This window comes from Planococcus citri, chromosome 2 (genome assembly GCF_950023065.1).
Source record: "Planococcus citri chromosome 2, ihPlaCitr1.1, whole genome shotgun sequence".
Taxonomy (NCBI): Eukaryota; Metazoa; Arthropoda; class Insecta; order Hemiptera; family Pseudococcidae; genus Planococcus; species Planococcus citri.
This window is the reverse complement of record NC_088678.1, coordinates 65,278,029-65,300,550: the sequence shown is the minus strand read 5'-3', so window position 1 is coordinate 65,300,550 and position 22,522 is coordinate 65,278,029. Positions and strand designations below refer to the sequence as shown.

The following is a 22,522-nucleotide window of genomic DNA, read 5'->3' as shown; positions in this document are numbered from 1 at the left end:
GAGACCAATTTCATTAGGGGAATATGGAGTATTAGGAGGTTCAATACTCCTAATACTTGAACTTTTGAATCAATTTTGCGAGCTTTAGAGAGCTTTTTAGACTGTACGAACAGTACGACTGAGGGGGTTTTTGGGTAAAGCGAATTTGTTTCCGGTGTTGGTTCTTTCAAAAAGCTCAAAGTTCCCAGTGAAATTGAGCTTTTTTCAAAAAAAGTTGAACTTTCAGGTACAAAAAAGCTTAAACGGCTAAAATAAACCAACTTGACGTGATCAGCGACGCTTAATTAGTGATAATCGACTATTCGTACAACCTATTTGACGTTCATTTGACTGAAAAGCTCAATTTTGAAAAAGTGCATATTTTCCAATTTTGATCATTTTTGAGTATATTTTATGCTAAATGAGACCAATTTCATTAGGAGAATATAGGATATTAGGAGGTTCGATACTCCTAATACTTGAATTTTTGAATCAATTTTGCGAGCTTTAGAGAGCTTTTTAGACTGTACGAACAGTACGAATGAAGGGGTTTTTGAGGTTGGCGAATTCGTTTCCGGTATTGGTTCTTGCAAAAAGCTCAAAGTTCCCTGTGAAATGAAGCTTTTTTTCAAAAAAGTTGAACTTTCAGGTACTTAAAAAAGCTTCGGCGGGTAAAATAAACCAGCTTGACGTGATCAGCGACGCTTAATTAGTGGTAATCGACTATTCGTACACCCTATTTGGCTTTCATTCGACTGAAAAGCTCAATTTTGAAAAAGTGCATATTATTCAATTTTGATCATTTTCGAGTATATTTTATGCTAAATGAGACCAATTTCATTAGGAGAATAATATAGGATATTAGGAGGTTCGATACTCCTAATACATTGAACTTTTGAATCAATTTTGCGAGCTTTAGAGAGCTTTTTAGACTGTACGAACAGTACGAATGAGGGGGTTTTTGGGTACGGCAAATTCGTTTCCGGGGTTAGTTCTCCCAAAAAGCTCAAAGTTCCCTGTGAAATTGAGCTTTTTTTCAAAAAAGTTGAACTTTCAGGTACAAAAAAGCTTCGGCGGGTAAAATAAACCAGCTTGACGTGATCAGCGATGCTTAATTAGTGATAGTCGACTATTCGTACACCCTATTTGACGTTCATTCGACTGAAAAGCTCAATTTTGAAAAAGTGCGTATTTGCCTATTTTGATCATTTTTGAGTATATTTGATGCTAAATCAGACCAATTTCATTAGGAGAATATAGGATATTTGGAGGTTCGATACTCCTAATACATTGAACTATTGAATCAATTTTGCGAGCTTTAGAGAGCTTTTTAGATTGTACGAACAGTACGAATGGGGGGTTTTTGGGCATGGCAAATTCGTTTCTGGTGTTGGTTCTTCCAAAAAGCTCAAAGTTGCCTGTGAAAGGAAGCTTTTTTTCAAAAGAATTGAACTTTCAAATCGTGATCAGCGATGTCAAATTAATAGATAAGAAACGTCATCAAAATGTGATAAAAACGCGAAATTTGTAATCACCAAGCGGTTTAATAGAACCATTTAGGAGACACTAGAAATTGTCCAGAAAAGCTCTGTTTGAACTCTGTATGTAAGGAACAATCAAATAAAAACAGGATAGATCCATCATAAAACTAAAAAAAAAAAATTATTTGAATACATTCAAAAACTTTGAGGAAACTAAATATAAAATTAAGAAAAAAATTAAATGCAAAACTTGAAGGTAAAAATATTTTATAAGTTCATAGCTATGAAACTGTTTCAAGAATTTCAAAAACAACTCAAATAATGGTAATTTAACACATTTTAAAATATAATAATTATAAAATTTGAATTAAAAAATATTGGTAAGAACTAAACAAAAATTTGAATAAAATGTGAAACTGTTGCAATGTTACAAAATTTCTAATAAGTACAGAAATACCAAATACAGTAAAATTCTGGAAATTGAAAAACATAAACTACATATGCATTGAGAAAAATCAAGTCAAAACCGTACCTACACTAGAAAAGAGATGCTAGAAAAATGCATAATATCTTCTACCTACAGAAATTACTTCATCCCTTCATCAGCATCTTTAGATAAAGTAATACCATACTTTCTATTTGTCACTCCGCCCATCCAAATTCTTGCTACTGCTTCCAACTGACCAATTAGAAAACTGCCAATGCCTTTCAACACATTGATTTCAATACTTCTGAAATGATAAAATAACATGCATCTATTAGAACAATTTTGAAAAGAAAAATAAGGCATTTGAATGATATGAAGTAAAAATTAAAAACATGTAAAAAATCAACGACATGTTTTTTAAAAAAATAGCGACATAGTTGAAAAATGGTAGCACATATGAATAAAAATTGAAGAGAATTCAACACTGAAAATGTTCAAAAATTTTAAATGAAGAAAATGCTCATCAGTACATGACAAAAAATTAACAACACGTAAGCATTTGTTTTATCGACTTTGTCTTTTGGTGAAATTTGTTTTTGCTCATTAGATTCTCAAAACTTTGTTATCAATGTTGCATTGTCAAAACAAAATACAAATCAGTAAGACGTTTTCACATTATTCAGCAAAAAAACATAGTTACCTCACATCTGATTACATGTTTATCATAATACTTGGGAAAGCTCTTTCTGAGAATGTTAGGTCAGCTTTTACATAAGTGATAAAAAAAACCTATACAAGCATTCTAAACCAAGTACATACTTACATAGTAGACAGGAGTATCACATTCACATGTTTATCAAATGTTCACGCATTTCTCTGTTGGTGGGTAAGTTGAAATAAAACAACCAAGGTAATTTTGAAATGGATAATTCATTTTAGTAAACGAGTTTACAAAGACTTCTATATTGCAGTTTTAAGAATTATTAACATGAATATAAAATTATTTAAATGCAATATCTTGAAGAGACAAATCATTGTTTTCATGATATTCATGGGTTACTCCAACATCACAATACTACATACAAATTTATCCATGGCTGTGGTGGATATGACTTCACTCAAAAAAATATCTAGTTCACAGAATTCTTCTGAAATGGTAAGCACAATGATTACTAGTATCTTTAGAGAGAACCCTCTGTACCAAGCCTTTGCCTTAGAAAGCTGAATTCAACTGGACACCTGAACAAAAAAGTTTGATACTGGGTTCCTATTCATATGGGAGGTTACTCAGTCCAATTGGGGGGATATTGGCAACTAAACTAGGTGGAAGCACTATATGCAGTATTGGAAATTTGGGAATGGCCGTCATCACTCTAGTCTCACCTCTTCTACTAACAGCTGATTTCAACTTCTTTTTCATAATGTACGTGATTTTTGGAATTTTTGAGGTAACGCAATTTTGACATGTGAATAATGAATTTTTTGGAACTGTATACTTGGAGAACTATTTGAATTCATTGCCATCTACCAAGGCCTTAGTTATTACAGGAATCCCTGAAATAATCGCTCGTTGGGCGCCTCCTGAAGAACATTCAAGATTTGTTTCATTTGGAGAAGTTGGTTTCTTTTTTGGAGCTATAGCATCATTCATACTTTCTGGCATAGTATTAGGAAAGTGCCAATGGCAAATATTATTCTACTGCAATGGTAAGTAAACAGTGGGTGTGGGTTGACTTGTCTGATATAGAAATTATTGAGCTGAACAAAAAAATCTGTTACAGGATTAGCTTCATTGATATGGTTTGGTATTTGGTTCATTATAGTCAAAAATGAACCAATGGACGATAAACACATGAGTGAATCAGAACAAAGATACATACAGGAAAGAATGAAATACAAGCATGCAGAAGAGAAGGTACCTATTGTATGATTTCTTGCAAAATGATTGGTGACAGATCCCTGAACATGTATGCTTCAGTGTCTGTTCTCAGTTGGCATATCCATGGAAAAAAATTGCAACATTTATGGTTTTATGGGTTGGTTCTCTAGCTGAATTTGCTATTGTGTGTGGTTTGATATTTACATCAGTGTTCTTACCGCAATGTATTGAAGGTGAGTAGACTGCTGGTGAATATACGTCTGAATCACCAAATCTCAATAACAAAAATCTACTATCTCATTCTCCAGATACTGCAGGTACAGACATAACACATGCTGGATTTATTTCTACAATACCTCAAATATGTGCCCTGATTTCAATGCCAATCAGTGGATGTATTTCTGACTATATCAGATCACTCAACAAAATTTCAGTCACCAATGTACTTATGTGATTCTTGAATTCTCTAAATAATGCAACATTTTCTCAGTGCTTTTCAAATTCACTTTGTTATTATAATTTTCTGTTGTTTAGCTGCATAGACTTTTTGCCAGTATAAGTTTGCTCGGTGCTTCAGTGTTTTATGCTGTTGTAGTCATATGCTCAAACTTTGTAGTTCATATTGTGGCTATATCTTTGTATCAATTTTTTAGCACATTCCTTCTAGCTGACATAACGTAAGTATAAGTAAGCCTGTTGACTCCTATAACCACTCAAATTACCAAAAATTTGAATTTCATTTCAGAGTTTTATTTCTGGACATCTCACCAAAATACACAGCTTTTTTCATGTCTATTGTGAACACCTGCTCCATTACATCTGGTTTTATTGTTCCAATTGTTGTGGAATTTATTGTTACATCTCATGTAAGTTTTGTGCACACACAGCAAGTTGTTCATCGTAACTATACCAATTACTGATTGATGATATCATTCAATATAAACTGTTTTTCACAGAGTCTGTACCAATGGAACATTTGCTTCGCAATCTATAGCAGCATGTACCTGTGTGTGGCATTGCTCTACTTAAAATTTGTTACTGCAGAGCAACCTTCTTGGGCTATCTCTGAATGCAACGCTAATCAAAATACTATGGAAATGAAAGAGAAAGCCATAAACTCGGCAAAATTGTAGTTTATACTTCGCACTCATGCAACTGCTGCAAAATGTAGCATCACACAGAGAAAACTTCTCAGAAGAAGTTTTATACCATCAATCAACCTACTTGGTAAAATGAAATATCATAGGTTACTCTTCTCAAGAAACCTACCCAAATTAAAGCTCAAGATGCAAATATGTCAGGATTGCTTTCTCTTTACAATCAACTTACTTCTTTTTCAAAGAATCCTTCAATGAGGTTTCCTTAGAAATGTAAGACTTCAATACAGTGTGATTTTTTTTCTGCTTCCATTTCTCACATTTCTTTAAGCAGTCCATGTCAATAGTTCCACTGACTCTAGCTCAACCCCCCCCCCCCAAAAAAAAACTGTGAAATCATTGGCAGTATACCAAGAAAATCTATTAATCACAAAGCATCAATGAAGTTGAACTCCATCAATGAAAACATAAGTGACAAGTCAATCAGTTCAACTTACCTTCTTCCATGGCTTGTCATTCCTGTTGTCTGAGCCATCACTAACATCATTTCATATAACTAGGAATTTGAAGCTTTAGGACTGCAACTATACTTTCATACCTAATTGTGCTTATCCAATTAGAAAAATTAGCCATAAATCCCACTCAGCACATATCCATATCCTCCGATCCTCCATGGTTCTTTTGATACGTACCTCTGCATGAATGACAACTCTGTAATCAAATAAAGCAGCAATAGTTAGGATATGCTTTGGATAACATCTATGGGATGGAGCATCAGAAAAGAAATCACATTATAACAAACATTAACTGAAGGTCTCAATTATTTTCAACCACAAATAATAATATGGGGAAAATGGCTTTACATCACAAGTTGTGTATAAATGGTGGCATACCTCTGTTTACCTGACATTTTCCCCTATAAACAATTCTGAGAAGCTGAGAAACCAACATCATTATCATTTAAAAGCTTGAATGATTGACAGACCTGATCCACCACAGCTAACCATTAAAATTGATAACCCCTTTAAGGCATACTTGTATAAAAATTATATCACTAGCAAGTATCCAAGGTACCTACCTATGAGATAAAATATATAGTTTCATAGAAAACAGGCATCGCCCATACACTCATTAGGTGCTTTTTAAATGGCGCGCTTGACAACTTGTTTGTGAACGTGCTTGATAAAATGTTCAAAACGACTAAAAAAAATTGTTGACAATGATATTGGGCACATTGCGTGAAAGTCAAACTTCTTTTTGTAAGTTAGAACTGAATAATGTAAAGTGAATTCAGAAACTTCTCTTCATACCTAAAAGAAAATGGATACAGATTAAAATGGATGTTGTCCTCTCCTCAGCATCTTTTTTTGTCACAACTTTTCAAACATCAGTATAGTGTGGATGTAAGAAGAACATGAGATTACTGAAATGTGATATTCCCAAGAGACATGTTATTGTATTCATGATATTTTTGGGCTACACCAACATAACACTTCTGCATACAAATCTATCAATGGCAGTGGTGGATATGACCACACTCAAAAATATATCATCCAGTTCAGGAAACTTCTTTGAAATGGTAAGTGTGATGATAAGTTCCTTACTACATACATCTTCCAATGAAAAATTGTTTTCTCATGTGGATTCATTGACTAAGAAAGTAGATTATAACTGGACCTTGGAGCAAAAAAGTCTAATACTGGGTTCTTATTCATATGGCCGATTACTCAGTCCCATAGGAGGCATATTGGCGAGTAAATTTGGTGGAAGCACAATATGCAATGTTGGAAATTTTGCCATGGCCATTATCACTTTGCTATCTCCTGTTCTGCTGAATATTGACTTTACATTATTTTTCATCATGTATGTAGTGTTTGGAGCATTTGAGGTGGGTACTTCTACATAATTAAAGGAATAAGAAAATATCAGAAACATTGCAAAGCAATTGTAATCCATGCAGTATGTTTAGGCACTTATTATTACAGGAGTGCCAGAAATAATTGCACGATGGGCTCCACTTGAAGAACATTCCAGGTTTGTTTCATTTGGAGAAGTTGGTATTTTTTTTGGTTCTATTGTATCATTCCCACTATCCGGCATAATCTTGGGAAAATGTGATTGGCAAACGTTGTTTTATTACAGTGGTGAGTAAACCACAGGCAAGGGTTGGATTATCAGCATTAGATATTGCATCTTGACTAAATGAAAACACTGGCAATAGGATTGGCTTCATTCATATGGTCTTGCCTTTGGTTAATTGTTGTCAAAAATGAACCGTCGCAAGATAAACACATGAGTGAATCAGAACGAAAGTATATAGAAGAAAGTATAAATTACGAACCTACTGAAGAAAAGGTAAAAATTGTGGGATGTCTAATGGTCTCTTGAACAGTCAGCAGATAGATCATATAATTTTTACTATCTGTTTTCAGTTGATATATCCTTGGAGAAAGATTGCTACATTTATGCCTCTATGGGTTGCTTCTCTAGCTGATTTCTCTATTTTATGTGGTTTGATATTCACAGCTGTGTTCCTACCTCAATGCATTGAAGGTCAGTAGCCTATAAACCTATACAACAAAATCAACACAATACAAAGATGATCATCAAAAATATCCTAATGATATTCAATTATTCATGCATCATTTCAGACACCACAAAAACCGGTATAATAAATACTGGACTTATTTCCACAATTCCTCAGATATGTGCCCTTATTTCAATGCCTGTCAGTGGCTGTATAGCTGATTACATCAGATCACTCAAGAAAATCTCAGTCACCAATGTACATATAAATTTCTTGATTACTTTTGGTGATACTGTCACTAGTGCAATAATTGCAAATCAACTGTCCATTTTCTGTTATTCAGCTACATCGACTTTTTGCTAGTATCAGTTTACTTGGTGCTTCAGTGTTCTACGCTGTGGTGGTACTATGTCCCAACTTCTTAGTTGATATTGTCGCTATATCCTTATATCAGTTCTTCAGCACTTTCATTGTGGCAGACATAACGTAAGACACAAATTTGTCAGCACCTAATCCTTTGAGGCTTGAAGATGTTTTCTCAAGTAATAATCTATGTAATTGCATTTCAGAGTTTTATTCTTGGACATCTCGCCAAAGTACACAGCTTTTTTCATGTCTATTGTGAACACATGTGCTGTTTGTTCTGGTTTCATTGTGCCAATTGTGGTGGAATTTGTTGTTACATCTCATGTAAGTCTTGAAGTCTTGTAACAACACAAGTAGATGGATTTTAGTGAATGACTACAGAGCTGCCATTTCATGAATTTAATTTTTTTAGAGTCTTTCTCAATGGAATATTTGCTTCATGATATACAGCAGTATGTATCTTTGCGTAGCCTTACTCTACTTGAAATTTGTTTCTGCTGAGCAACTATCTTGGGCTATTTCTGAATCAACGACTGATCAAAACATGGAAATGAAATCAAATGTTATTAACTCAACCAAATTGTAGATGGAGATCAGTCTTGCTCTCCAAGCATATGAAATATAATTTTTTAAAAGGATTCAAAGACCCATCTTGTAATTTTGATCAATTTATCCTAATGGAAGGAAGTTTCCATCATTTACCTACATCTTATTATGGAATAATAAAAACTTTGGTAGGAGAAATAATGCAAGAACTAAGTAAGGAGGTACCCAAATAGGTAAAAAAAATAATCCATCGTTGTAAAAAAAAATGGCTTTTCATGAAGGCTTTCGCAGAAATATAAAAATTGAATAGGTACATATAAAAACTACATATTATCAGGTAGAATAACTTTTTTTTGCTTACCTGCCAACACATTGTTCATGTTCAACTTCAAATAAGTACCTAAGAGGTTTAGTATCTATTGAGAGCTTTGTTATCAAAACTTTCAACAAAAAACCACTCCATAAAAAGAACGTAAAATGTCAACTGAACAAATAAAATCAAGGCAACTGTTTTCTTCTAATTCTATGCTCTCCATTTACATTACCTACTTACTAAAAATGCAGATAATTGAAAACAATTTTGATGGTTTCAATGAGTGAATCTTCAATTTTTTTTCCTTTGCAGAAATGTATTAGTACCTACCTTTTTGGTAATCCCAGTTGATTTAAGGAGTTTAAAATTGCATATTTTAAGGATTTAGGCTCTCCAGCTCTCCTTTGCCTGTTGAAGCCATTAAAAATAGGATTTTTACAGGTATTTCACCACCCTTTTGTGGCCATGAAAAGTTGAAGTTTTGCACATTTTGACTCTTGACTCTTGTAGTCTTGTGACATTCCAGGAGCTAATCATGATGGATCTAAAGGACTAGAATTTGGCATGTGTATCAAGATAACATCTCAAATGTTTATTTTAGAAGTTTCCACTTTTCAGCTCATTGATCTAAGTAAGGGGAGGGGAAATTCAACACAAATAATACTTATTTGAATAAAATGAGTACCTACTTGTATTTTGCACAGTTTTCATTCTAATGTCATGGTTGGAATCTAATCTAAACCGTTTTTGGAAAAATGGACAGCTTTTGGAATATTTTTCTCAAAAACTGGAATTTTTGAAATATTTTTGAAAGATCCAACGTGAGTTGAAACCACCTCCAAACAACTTAGCACGTTGAAACGAAGCTATAAAACATTTTTTTCAGATTTTCAACTTAATTGCCTAGAATTTTGTAAAAATCTGTTCTGCTGGAGACTTTCAGAACAGCTCAAAACTGGTCTAAACTGTTTCGAATCGATTCTAAGAAGAGGTGGGGCCAAAAATAGGGAAGGTGGTGGGCCCCTACCTATACATACCAAATTTCAGAATTCCAAGTCAATTTCATAAATCTGATTTTCAAAAATCCTTAAAAACTTCAATAATGGCAATGGCCTTGTCGACTGATCGAAAATAAAAACCCTATCTACATACCTACGTATGTCGACTGATACAAAATAAAAACCTCTACTCAACTACGCAATAAGCTACCAGGTTCGATTTCCGTTGTTCGCTTGACAAGGATATGTTAATTCTAAGTAAGGTCGATAAATATTGTAAACGATAATTTACAAAACACTGTTAGTAAAATCACGATACCGAAGTATATTTCCAAGTGCGAAACATAACCGAAAGTCATAACTAAGTTTTCAGCTTTCTGCGAAGTTTGTACCAGAGGTGTTTTTGTTATGCCTGACTTGGATAAGAATCCGGTATTCGAAGGTGTCCGTGTCCCATTTTTCAACATACACACGTAAACGAGAAGTTCGTAGAAGTACGACAGGCCACCAACGTCATCATGGTTCCCAATGAAAAATCTCGTCTTCAGTTCTGTTCATCGACGAATTTTCTTTGTTTAAAAATACCTGGGTAAGCGTTACAAATTTTCTTTTGCGCTTGCAACAAGTAAATAAGTACAACAAAGTACGCACAGATAATCTATGTACATGCCTACAATTTATCGCGTTATGGAAAATTACCATACCCCACTCTCCTAATATTGCCAGAGTCAGAAAGCGATAATGAGCACCAATACTCTACCTATTACATGGGCTTTTGGTGAAAAAAACATGCTGCGAATAGTGTGTCAATCGCGATATTTCTTCCAAGTTCAACTTTGAATGAACCTTGAGCTAAAATATGTAGCAACTCAATCCCAACACTCTCTGTTGGTGAATTACTTAACACGTGATACAAAAGCACCACAGATAAGGACAAAAGTAATTCCTCAGATAGCAAACCATTAGGTCATCTGTCAACAGAGTATCCCTTTTGTTAAGCTAATCAGGAGCCCTTCGAGCACACTTCAAAATTTCTAACCTGCTTTTACTATCACTCGACGATCTAAAGTAACATAAAAGTTGTTTTTTTCTTCTTAATGGTTTCGTTAAAGTGTGCCCGTTCGATGAGTACGTATTCGAAGTACCTGTGGGATTGTTTTGTCGAAAGTCAACTTTACGAACAAATTTTCAAATCGCGTTCAGTTCAACTCTGTCAAGTTTTTTAATGGTGAAATTTTGTGTTGGTTGAGAATAATTAGATCTATCCTACGCATGGTATGGGGAAAAAGTGATGATTGAATGTACATATCTGATCATCATTGAATGTGAAATGGAAAAAATATACAACAACGAACGACAAATTTCAGTAAATCTTCTGGAAAATCAAAGTGACCCATCAAAGTACGACAACTTCTTCATACGTAATTACCTAGCTAAAAAATAAATATGCACAAACTAAACCAAAATATTATGTTTACTTGAATGCAGTTTGCGCATCGATATCACTATAAGCTTTTACGGACCCGGTTTATCGACGAGTTATTCGAGATAGGCAAAATTTTGTTTATAAAATAGTAAAATAACAATAACAATGCTCAAGACCACGAAAATCACCAAGAAGTGTTGAAAAGTAACGTTTGTTGTCAGCACAAGTGACGGGATAGGAACAATTCCTTGATTTCGAATTTCATTTTGAATCAGAGTTGAACAAGAAATTTAGATTTCAACCAGTTGAAAATTTGGGAAGAAAACGTGTTCTGTACAATAAAAGTTCGAAATTAAAATGGGAATTTCACAAAATAAAAAAATATATATAGGTAAATTTACCTCCAAATTTTTTTTGCAAGTACTACAAATTGAAAAAAAAAACGCTAAGTATGAATCTGAAAAACTCAGCACTCATTTTCTATAAAATGAAACTGAACAAACTCAGGTTTATGAAGAACATCTATGAAAAATCTTCAAATCTTAAATTTTCTTTAGCAACACTGATCAACTCGAATGATCATCAAAATTTCTCATCACCGAACTGACCTAAAGATGCCTATAATTTTCTCATTTTTCAGAAAGGGAAGATGAAAAATTTTCAGTGGAATTCAATTTTAAAAAAATCAAAAAGTGGTTCAAAAAGTTAATTTTTGAAAATTTTAGAAAAAAGCACAACAGAGAAAATTAGATGAGAATTTATGCAAAAAAGTGAATGCTGGTTCAATTAACACACCCACTTCCAGCCATTCTGGAGCCTCCAGCGCTATTTTTCAATTTCTGCAGAATTTTGAATTTGCTCCAGAAAGCGTGAATATGAAGTTGGGCAGCTAAAAATCGAGTTGTGTGTTATACTCGATCTGTTCAACGATTTTATCTACATTCGAGTCGATTTTGGGAGGGACACCCCAAGAGTGGTTTTTTGACCAGCTTTTTCATAATAAGAAATCCAAAAAAATCAAAATTTTACCGTTTGCGAGGAAATTTTCGAAATTTGCGCGAATCGCAGTATTTTTTCATGAACTAACCCCACGAGGGCAAATGTCGCCATTTCCAGCAACTCTGGAGCCTCCAGCGCGATTTTTCAATTTCTCCAGGGGCTCCAGAAAGGCTAGAAATGGGGAAATTCACCCTTGTGGGCTTGATTAACAGCGATTCGCGTATTTTTCGATAATTTTCTCGCAAACGAGAAATTTTTGATTTCTGGGTATTTTTACCTATGAAAAAAAGCTGGTCAAAAACCCACTCTTGAGGTGTCCCCTCCAGAATCGGCTCAAATGTGGATAAATTCGTTAACCTGGTTGCGTATGACACACAACTCGATTTTCAGCTGCCCAAAACTTCATATTTACGTTTTCTGGAGCAAATTAGAAATTCTGGAGAAATAGAAAAATCACGCTGGAGGCCCCAGAATAACTGGAAATGGCAAAATTTGGATTCGGGGGCTTAATATCAGTTTTAGGACTTATTTTGAACATTTTTACTGATCAAGTACGTACTTTTTCAAAAAAAAAAAAAAAAGCATAAATCACCAAAATAGACAATTTTGGATTTTCAAAAATTCGCCAAAAATCGAATAATTAACTTGGACAGCTGAAAATTTGGATTTAGGGGTTTTAGAACATGCTCTTTCCAAAAATCGGGGTCCCGTTCAAATCGGAGGCGGACACCTCAAGAGGTTCTCTTGTGAGCCATTTCCCCAAAACAGGTTGGGTAGCGACAGGAGCGAAAAAGCCATAATTTTTTCAAAAATGGCCTCCTCTTCGAGGGTTCATTTCTCCTCTCCAGGGGCACCTCCGGAGCTGAAAATTTTTCTGAAAAATTAATCATTCAGTAGGATAGGAAAAGGGGATATTAAGGAGAAGGAAACCTTGAAATTAAACAAATCCATCTCAACGTAGCAAATTATTAACGACCACATAGATCACCAAATTCAAAAACTAAAAACAGACCATGTCATCTCATCATCATTGTATGTAATTGTAACTGCAAGCACGAAATTGAATTTTTTCACAGAAAAATCTTTACGATACCAGAAGCGCCTCCACTATGGTTATCGAGACGAATGCTCGTGGTGATGGTATTATTTTCGTGTTTGGTTGTCTCCCAAATCTTACGCAACCACATGAACATCACAGTCGTCGAAATGACATCGAATAAAACGATCGTAGAAGGGAATACCACTATTATACAAGTATGCAAATGTACTTATAATATACGAGTAGGTCAAGCACTAAGTTCTTAGTTAGGTCTTGGTATATAGAGGTACCTTAGGTATACTTCTAAGAATAACATAAAAGTAGAAATAATGAATTTCCTCAAATTAATTATTCAATTCCAGCCTGCGGACTATGATTGGGATTCTACGAAAGTCGCATTGGTCATCAGCATGTTCGCATACGGCGGTCTATTTTCATTTTTCGGCGGATTCATCGTCGACAGATTCGGAGGATCGGTTACTTGCGCGATTTGCATGATCATTTCTGGTATCGCAACTTTGCTGCATCCAATAGCGCTGCAACTAAGCTTCGATGCATTTTTGGCGTGCAGATTCGTAACGGGATTATCGCAGGTGATGAATTGGTATAAAAAAGATTTCTCAAAATGGGATGTTAATTTACATACAGATACACACTGTATGCACTCGTAGATAACAATTTTAATATTCTCTCTTCATTTTATTTTCAGACATTCTTTTACATCAGCGTAATTGAAATGTACTCGCGATGGTTCCCCAAGAAAGAAAGGTCGAGGCTGGTATCGTTCAGTTTCAATGGATCAAACGCCGGAGTAGCTCTTGCGTATCCTGTCAGCGGATGTTTAGGCTATAGATTCGGTTGGAGAGTGGTGTTTTATGTTATTGGTAGGTAAAAAAAATTGCATACGAGTACTTAACCTACGTAATTTGAATCTGATCAGATCTGAATATATCTGAGTACTTGGATTTGGTCCATCTCTATCAGAAAAGTACTATCTAATGTTTTCGACTCCCCCCCCCCAACCTTCTCTAAGTTTCCAATGATAATTTTGATGCGTTGAAAAATTAATTTCATGGTCAATTTTTTTCTTCATTTTTTTTCAACTTTGGTGGTCTCTATGTAGGTGGCCAACATTGTTGGGAGACTGAGGGAAGTTTTTTTTTTTAATTTCGAAAAAATAATTATCTAGAAGTATTTTTCTCAACGATTTTTTTTATTACCATTTATTTCTCAAAGATGAAAAATTTTCAAATACTTACCTAATTTTGTACAAACAAGCATCAATTTTTTAACTTTATAGGTTTTATACCAGAGGGTCAACATCATTTAGAGGATCAAGGAAAGTTTTTTTTTTGAAAATGTGGTTATTTGAATGTTTTTTGCCTAGAAATGAAACATTTTCAAAAAATTCGAATAGATATCAATTTTTCCATTTTTTTGACTTTAAGAGGCTTTATATTCAAAAGCCAAAATCATTAGGGAGACCAGGGGGAAAGTTTTTCTTGAAAAGGTACCTACTCATTTAGAAAAATCCTGCCCATAAATGAGCAATTTTCAAAAAATTTCTACAGACACATTAATTTTTTATATTTTTTCATTTGTCCCCAAATTTGATTTGGGGTGCTTAATACAAAAGAGAGGCAATATCATTAGGGCGGTCCAATGAAAGATTTTCTTTGAAAAGAGGGTTATGTAGAACGATTCTACGTAATTTGAAAAAATATTTTCAAAAAATTTCCACTGATTTCGATTAATTCTCATTCAAGTACATAAGTACCTATTCTCAGTTTTTCTTCTTTTTTTCAACTTAGGGGGCTCCTAAATGAGAAGCCAATATGGCTTGAAAAGCCGCGAAAAGTTTTTTCTTGAAAGGGAGATTGTTTTAAAAAATTCTGATACAGAAACAATAAATTTTGATACCTAACTATTGATTTTTTGAATTTTTTTTTTAGTTTTGATAAACTTTAAATGTACAAATGAAGAGTGATATTCCAAAACTCGCTTTGTCCATTTTTATCAAAGTTGGATTTTCAGCAGTACCTGGTAGATGAAGTATTAACTCACATTCCTACATCATCAACCTACCAAAATGAGGTGTTAAACTCACCTAAATAGCCAATTCACTAAAATTTTTTAAAAAAATAATGTTCCAAAACGCGCTTTGTCCATTTTTATTGAAATTTTTTTCAGCAGTATTTAGTGGATGAAGTGTATACCTACACTCCTACATCATAAATCCACCCAAATAAAGTGCTAAACTCGCCTAAAAAGCCAATTTACCCGTTTAAAGGGAAACTGTTTTTCCTCTTTCCTGAAAAGTTGTGAAAATGGACAAAGCGAGTTTTGGAATATCACTCTTCAAATATTTACTTGTATTAGGGAACCCACAAAATTTGAGAGACCGAGAGAAGGTTTTTCTTGAAATATTCTGCCCATAAATGAAAATTTTTCTAACAATTTCCACAGACATTTTGTCATAATTCTTCTAAGTAGGTGTTTGTTCTCAAATTAAGGGGAATCCATACAAGAGAGCCAACATCGTTCGGGAAACCAACGAAGGTTTTTCCCAAATTGAGATTTTCAAAAAAATGTCTCTGATTTTAATTTATTCTCATTTACTGTAATTTTGTCTGGTTTTTCAACTTTGGGGATCTCCTTTCTAGAGGGTGGGGGGGAGCAATATGGTTTGAAAGGTGAGGAAATTTTTTTTCTTGAAGATGGGATTATTTAGAAAAATTGTGGCACAGAAACAAAGAATTTTGATTAATTCACTTTTTTTCATTACAATAAAATTAAAATAATAGGTAAACTTTTTTTTCATTTTTTTTTTCAACTTAGGGGGGCTACTGGTGCCACTTTTTCTGTAGATAGGGGGAAATAAAAAAATAGGGAGTTATTTTCTCACCCAAGGTAACAACTTGGCGGAGGGGTAGTGGGAGTTGGAAAATTCCAACTTTGCAAAATAAGATGCACCCTAATCTGGGCGTTCCCTGTATGCAATTTGATCTCACCAGATCTAATCAGGATCACTAATTCGATCGGATTAGTATCTTCAGATCTGATTAGATTAGATCAGATTTAATCAGTTTGCCTTGGGTTGTCACTCAAAAGTTCGGTTTCTCCTACCAACTTCTAATAATCCACCTCTAGAATCGTACATACTTAGTACCAAATCTTGGACGATAATTATTCAACTCTTTATTCCAGGTGTATTGCCGTTAATAATGTCGGTAATAGTTCTAACCGTTGTGAGAAATCTGCCTTCTCAAGACAGACGGATTTCCAGAGTGGAACTAGAATACATACTCAAAGAAACTAGTATTAGAGAAAAAACAAAAGTATAACGTCGACCTTGGATTAAAACATTGACAGATATGCCCACAAAAATAAACAGTGTATTTCTTACAGGTCAACAACCCTTATAAAGATATTTTCACATCGGGGCCATTCTGGTCTTTATGTTGTGCAATGTTCACTTACATGTGGATAGCAACCAATTTGGGAGTAACTTTGCCTTTATATGTCAATGGTGAGTAGAGAAAAAAAACACTTGCTTCTAGGTATAAAGCATTTCAACAGGATTTGTAGATCGAAGGAAAATCATCGCGGAAAGGTATTATTTTTTAAAATTGTAGTTGGAGAGGGCGCATCTGTCTTTCTTCTTTCTAGTCCTTCATTTGAACTGATTCTACGCTCATGTACTGTTTAAAAAGTATCCTAATTTGTACCTACTTTGTTCTGTGTGTATAGATCTGACGCAGAAGAATAGCGAAGAAGTAGGTTGGATATCTTCGATTCCTAGCGTTGTCTACACTCTTATGTTTCCATTTGCCGGGATTTTAATGGATTATTACAGTAACAAAGGGGTTATTACGTTAACTCGAGTAAGTATGTAGCAACTGGACGATGTTCTTTTTTTGTTGCTCATTGCATAGTTCATATTTAGATGAGTCCATCTGCCCAAAATAACCAGTGGTCGTTTTTTTGTTTGTTTTGCAGATGCATAAAATAATGATAAGTATAGCTTTCCTTTCAGCTAATATTTTTTTTATAACGAGCACTTTTATACCTGATTTATCAATAACGTTGGGATTTTTCGTATTGATCGATATGCTGATGTCTTCAGTACCCCTAATAATCGAGTAAGCGCCAATACAACAATTTGGTCTACAATTGAAGAGCTCTATTCCAAAGTGGGTTAAGTCATTTAAAAAAATTCACGTTTTACGGAGATTTTTACTTCAAAAGTGAGTTAAGTCATCGATTTTTCAAAGTGATTTTTTCAACAAGCAATTGTTCTATGTCCAAAGAAAGGAAATGTGCACCGACCTTTCGAATCAGAACAAATTTTAGCAACAAGAATTTTAAACGCATTTTTTGGTGAAAAAAAATGACTTAACCCACTTTGGAATAGAGCTCTTCAATTGTATCAAATGATGATGGGTGTATTTCTAAACTCATCTCATTCCCACTGCTTTTCCTTTTGCCAGAATTAATACGGTTAGCCTATCTCCCGATCATGCCGGTATTGTTGGTAGCCTAGTGACATTTTCTTTCTCAGTAAGCGCTATTGCTGCTTCAACCGTCACTGGGTTCTTGATCTCAAATCACGTAAGCTTTTTTTATAGCATATGTAGAGGTTTATACCAAATTATAAGAAGTTCTGCATGTCATGCATGTGAAACTGACACTATGTTGTTAATTTTCAGACAATAACCGAATGGAACCGATGCTTTTATCTGGCATCTGTAATCGCAATACTCGGAGCAATAATATTTGTAACATTTGGTTCCAGTGAATCTCAGGTTTGGTCACCGTCAAAAAAAAACAATGAAAACAACAATATGTCTGATATGGATTCAAAATAAATATTCATTTGCAAGAAGCAGGCCAAATTAATTTTTTTTTCCAACATTGCGTTCTAACGAACACGTCGAAAAAAATGCCTAAGTACCTGCCTTAGAAAATTGAGGTAAAGTCTCCTCTCCAAAAAAAAATGTTATATCATGGATATGTTTTTTTGCTCAAATAGGTAGACGTGATTCTTAGGATTCGAACCGAGCAGAAAAATTTGACAAATTCTGAAAATTTTGACACATGAGTATGTTTAGAAAATGTAGATATTATTCAGTCCGACTTTATGTGAGAAATTAACTTCAATATTAGTAAAAATTTCAGAAATAGATAACTTTTTTCAAAGTTTCTGAGAGTCCGACATGATTTAAAGAATTTATAGAAAATTTTTCCAAGTTTTTAAAAGGTAACAAAACAGTTGGATAGTTTTTTTTTTAATTTTCAGAAGTCCGCATGTTGAAAATTATTCAATTTTATTAAAAATCTTACGTACTTTTTCACTACTTTTTTCGCTGTCATTGTGTTGTAAGCACTTTCAAATAAATCTATCTACCTACATATCTATCTAACCAACCAAATTTTTAGAAAGCTCACCACTCGACCCCCCCCCCCCTCAAACACACAAAAAATTAACAAAAGTGATTTTTTAACAGGAAAATTTTCAAAAAAAAAATGAAATTGGAAGAAATTTTGTGTACTTACAAAGTATTAATTTTAATCAATTTTTTCAATAGTAAGGACTGATCCAAATAGTGTAATAATAAAATCAATCAATCAATAGTTCAATAGTTTGAAGGTTCTTGTTGCACTTTTGAATTTTTGAATTTTTTTCTACCTTTTGTAGCGGGAGGTTTTTCCCTCTTTCCTCACATTATTTGCTGGGTAAATATTTCCTTACACGAAACCTAATGAATCTACCTCCTGCCTATAATATTCTCAAGATTTAATAATATCATTGCACCGGTCATATTATTTATAATGCGTACGACTAGCGGCGTTTCGAGGAACTTATATCTAAGCTTTCTACGTTCGAAACGTTCGCACCAGTCTTCAGTAGGTCCGAGCACCTCGGCCTGCTCATTCGGTTAGTGAAAAGTGAAACTGGTGGTATTTATTGTGAAATATGATACACGAAACTTGAATCTCGAATATATTCGAATTATTCAATTATTCAACAACATAATTAAAACGAAACTTTTAATTATCCACAACTAAGTTCTCTCTTTTCCTGTAATCATCTTAATTTCCGTTTTTATTCCTTGAGAATAGGTGAAAATTAATTCATCCGGTCGTTATAGGGTAGCTGCCACCTATTTCGGTTGATTTCTCTGACCAGGGTATGCATAATGAATTTTTTTATCTAGTCTTAAGCTGCACGATTTTCTTTATCTTTGTTTTCGTTGTTGTTTTCAATAAAAAGTTTCAAAGCAGTGTGCTTGTTACTTTCTTCAAGTTCGATGGGTTAGGGGTGCCCTTTTATCCCTACGTATTGTCTTTGGTATACCTATTTCTTCGTTCGTTGGTAATTATTTAATGGTGAAAGACCCTGATTTTAATTATTTTATCCGGTTGAATTATTCTTAGGGTAAATGTGCCTAAGTTTGCGCGCTTCCTAAGATTGCGCAGTAACGATTTCTCAGAACCAGTGTGAGTTACAACATTTGATACCGCCTTTACTTGAAAGAAGAATCAAAATGACCACACTTGACGATTTTTAGTGATGGTAGCTCCAAGTGTTGCCAACTGACGAGCAAAAAACTTTTTTTTCAAATTTTTTTATAACTTTTCCAATAAAATCAGCACGCGACAATTTTTATGGAAATGGCAGTAGAAATCTAAATAAGCTACAGTGGCGTCACAATAAGTGAAAATTCAAGGGAAGAAAATTTTTGTTTCACTTATCGAGTTTTTCACATACAAAGGTTTCAGTTACAGAGTTATTTTTTTGGTCAATTTTCACTTATCGAAGTTCAGATAAGAAAACGAAAAACATGAATTGAACAATACAATTTTTCGATTTTCATTGATCATTTTCGAATTTAGTTTGATCAACCAGTCTTGAAACAGCTCACAGGTCATCTATGCCTTCTTGTTCGAAACATAATCCATTGGAAACGATTTGACTTTAGCAAAACATCGAGGCTCTCTTTCACTTATAGAGGCTGAACGAGTCAGTACCTTTCAGTTAAAGAGGTATTTTCACTTATAGAATTAAAACGCAGACAACATTTCACTTGTAGAGGTAAACACGATAATTTTGGGATAAATCCTAGTTTCAGTTAACGAGGTAGCCTTTTTTCACTTATTGAGGTCGATTTACACGTAAAATTGGTCCAAGGTGAAGGGAAGGAGGTTTTTATTTCACTTATTGAGTTTTTTCACATATCGAAGTTTCACTTATCGCGATGCCACTGTATTTTTAGATTCATCATTGTCTGGGGATTATAACAAGCACATATTTCAAATGTTTTCTGCTTTAATTAGGTTTCAATTTTTCAATTTTCTAAAAAAACACCCCTGTGCCTAAGATTGCGATTTTTATTTTTTGCTACTTTTCTAGACTAATAATGATAATTTTCGAAATTTTCATCAAGAATTCAATTTATTTGAATGAAATTACACCTTATATATGTATATCGTTTTTACTCCTTGTCAAAAGCTAGGGAGAAATGGGTGTAATGCTAGAAATACCAGATATTAGCGCATTTCCAATGTGGTTCACTCAGAAGTTTCAAATGCACATTCATGTGAGACATTTTGTTTGCTTTCATCATTAATTAAACCATATTGACGAATTTCCATGTTTTTCACTGGTGCACAATCTTGGGAAGGTGAATGCGCAATCTTAGGAAGCCATATTCCTAAGTTTGCACATTTGACTTTTTTTGGTTTTTGGTCAAAATGTCAAAAACTAAATCAATTAAAAATTTTATTTCTGGGGCAAATCATAGCCAAATGTTTGAAGAACCTTCTGTACAAATTTCAATATTCTAGCTCCTTTTTATAAAAAGTAGTGACTGTTTGAAAATTAGGTGCGCAAACTTAGGCACATTTACCCTATGTATGAATCTTAATGGTAAATCTTCGAGATACATTCGTTTCATGATCAATATTGCGCCAATGCGGATATTGGTCCATTTGGGTTCAACATATTAATTTCGAATTAGGTCCAAGATTCTATACTTTCTTTTTTCATTTTTATTTTTATTGTCCGAATAACCCATGGCGAGGCGGTAAATCGCCAGACATGGGTGTGCTTTAATTAGCTAGGTCATTTCCCAGGGGTTTATTCATTTTTTTTTTGGTACTTGGGATGATTCGTGCCTGAAAAGGAATTTTCTGCACGCTTCAATTTTTATCTAAATTCACTACTTTTTCACCACTCTCACTACCCATTTCTAAAACCACTACTTTTTTACATTTTCACTAACTGTTAGATACCCTGTATTTTGAAGAAAAAAAAGACGCTAAAAATATAATTTGTACGGTTTTTAGACCACTGTTTAGAAAATCTGAAATTTTCAAATTATACCCGAAGGTTCTAGAACAGCTTGAAACCACCTCCAATCGACTCGGCATATTAAAAATGGGGTACCAAGTAAATTCAATCAGTTAAAATGTTATGGACATTTCTATTTTCAAAAATCTGCTAGGGTGCTCCGGAAACTACCGCTCAAAATGGTTCGACACCGTTTCTAATCAATATGGAGGGTCGAAAACAGGGAACGCATCGAATTTCAGCTTGCTTGGTCTAATTAGTAAAATTTAGATTTTTTTTTCATTTTTAACCCAAGTTTGATTTTTTAACAATTCATTTAAAATCAAAATCGTTTGTGAACTCAAAAATATGATCTACTGTTTCCAAATTCGTATTTTGGAAAATCGGAGTACCTCAATTCAAACCTGATGGACAATTATTTCAGCTTATTTTCAAATTCCGTGATTTTGGAATTTTTTTTTGATTTGCCATTGAAAATAAAAAGACACAGGTGTAGAAGTGACTTTACGTAACTTTTCCCATAAGGATTATAAAATTACTTACTTATTCTCATATGCGAGTTTCATATTCTATAATTTTTGGAAGGAAATTTGTACTGGCCTGAAACAAAGAAAAATTAAGGTGGATTAGTTATGGTTACAAAATTATCGATCAATCAACAGAAGATAAATGTATGAAATAATAATGGCCGAACGCCAAAGTTTGACGTTTCATAAGGAGCCAGAAATGAATATTCACATAGAAAGTATCATAAAAATTGTAAAATTGATTGTACATAAAAATCAATCAAAAATTCATTGATCATCAGAAAAAGACCAAAATTTTGTGAATGTCTCATTTGGATAAATTTGGCATAGATTGCTCAAGTGTTTAGGTTAGGTACTGAAAAATACTAAGAGATAAGAATTGACCAGAAAATTCGCAAAATTGAATGAGGATTTGCCAAAACTGCGGAAAGTGTCATAAAATTTGTCAATTGGCACCCCCCATTAAAAATTACCAGAAGTTGATCATGGCATTTCAATATTCTAAAAAAACGCCATACACCCTTTCAAAAAAATGCTGGAGGCTCCAAAACGGCTTGAAATCCAC

General features: G+C 33.9%; 3 protein-coding genes and 2 long non-coding RNA genes across 7 annotated transcripts; 3 read left to right on the top strand and 2 right to left on the bottom strand.

Annotated features, from left to right (window-relative positions):
• Nucleotides 1-1,931: 1,931 nt before the first annotated feature.
• LOC135837080 (uncharacterized) lies at nt 1,932-22,027 on the bottom strand. The gene is made up of 3 exons (XR_010557138.1): nt 21,974-22,027; nt 5,361-5,574; nt 1,932-2,191 (listed from the first exon to the last, which is right to left on the bottom strand). It is a non-coding gene; the product is annotated as an uncharacterized LOC135837080 (long non-coding RNA).
• LOC135837078 (sialin-like) lies at nt 2,705-5,171 on the top strand. The gene is made up of 10 exons (XM_065352230.1): nt 2,705-2,773; nt 2,859-3,043; nt 3,105-3,335; nt 3,420-3,594; nt 3,669-3,802; nt 3,879-3,999; nt 4,075-4,208; nt 4,301-4,443; nt 4,512-4,632; nt 4,723-5,171. The coding sequence occupies exons 1-10, from the start codon at nt 2,737-2,739 to the stop codon at nt 4,897-4,899; spliced, it is 1,458 nt and encodes a 485-aa protein (XP_065208302.1). The 5' UTR covers nt 2,705-2,736; the 3' UTR covers nt 4,900-5,171.
• On the top strand, nt 5,869-8,394 carry LOC135837079 (sialin-like). Of its 2 annotated transcripts, none has more exons than XM_065352231.1 (9): nt 5,869-6,442; nt 6,521-6,751; nt 6,833-7,007; nt 7,085-7,218; nt 7,296-7,416; nt 7,515-7,648; nt 7,734-7,876; nt 7,960-8,080; nt 8,169-8,394. In XM_065352231.1, exons 1-9 carry the CDS (start codon nt 6,278-6,280, stop codon nt 8,340-8,342), a joined length of 1,398 nt encoding a protein of 465 aa, XP_065208303.1. In that variant the 5' UTR covers nt 5,869-6,277; the 3' UTR covers nt 8,343-8,394. The 2 variants fall into 2 exon arrangements, with proteins under 2 accessions (XP_065208303.1, XP_065208304.1); XM_065352232.1 differs by having other exon boundaries at nt 6,315-6,442; nt 6,525-6,751.
• LOC135837081 (uncharacterized) lies at nt 6,794-8,703 on the bottom strand. The gene is made up of 2 exons (XR_010557139.1): nt 8,664-8,703; nt 6,794-7,433 (listed from the first exon to the last, which is right to left on the bottom strand). It is a non-coding gene; the product is annotated as an uncharacterized LOC135837081 (long non-coding RNA).
• LOC135837077 (sialin-like) lies at nt 9,983-17,962 on the top strand. 2 transcript variants are annotated; one of them, XM_065352229.1, is made up of 10 exons: nt 9,983-10,202; nt 13,115-13,292; nt 13,440-13,670; nt 13,787-13,961; nt 16,285-16,415; nt 16,486-16,606; nt 16,828-16,961; nt 17,077-17,219; nt 17,568-17,688; nt 17,787-17,962. In XM_065352229.1, exons 1-10 carry the CDS (start codon nt 10,132-10,134, stop codon nt 17,943-17,945), a joined length of 1,464 nt encoding a protein of 487 aa, XP_065208301.1. In that variant the 5' UTR covers nt 9,983-10,131; the 3' UTR covers nt 17,946-17,962. The 2 variants fall into 2 exon arrangements, with proteins under 2 accessions (XP_065208301.1, XP_065208300.1); XM_065352228.1 differs by lacking the exon at nt 9,983-10,202 and adding an exon at nt 10,328-11,014.
• Nucleotides 22,028-22,522: the final 495 nt, after the last annotated feature.

Bases quoted from the DNA above. Each gene is read 5' to 3' on its own strand.
- LOC135837077 (XM_065352228.1), top strand. From the start codon at position 10,905: ATGATTGAATGTACATATCTGATCATCATTGAATGTGAAATGGAAAAA. The intron at 16,607-16,827 runs GTGAGTAGAGAA...CTGTGTGTATAG, and splicing joins TTTGCCTTTATATGTCAATG to ATCTGACGCAGAAGAATAGC. The intron at 17,689-17,786 runs GTAAGCTTTTTT...GTTAATTTTCAG, and splicing joins GGTTCTTGATCTCAAATCAC to ACAATAACCGAATGGAACCG.
- LOC135837078 (XM_065352230.1), top strand. From the start codon at position 2,737: ATGTTTATCAAATGTTCACGCATTTCTCTGTTGGTGG. The intron at 3,803-3,878 runs GTACCTATTGTA...GTCTGTTCTCAG, and splicing joins ACAAGCATGCAGAAGAGAAG to TTGGCATATCCATGGAAAAA. The intron at 4,444-4,511 runs GTAAGTATAAGT...ATTTCATTTCAG, and splicing joins TTCCTTCTAGCTGACATAAC to AGTTTTATTTCTGGACATCT.
- LOC135837079 (XM_065352231.1), top strand. From the start codon at position 6,278: ATGAGATTACTGAAATGTGATATTCCCAAGAGACATGTTATTGTATTC. The intron at 7,219-7,295 runs GTAAAAATTGTG...ATCTGTTTTCAG, and splicing joins ACGAACCTACTGAAGAAAAG to TTGATATATCCTTGGAGAAA. The intron at 7,877-7,959 runs GTAAGACACAAA...ATTGCATTTCAG, and splicing joins TTCATTGTGGCAGACATAAC to AGTTTTATTCTTGGACATCT.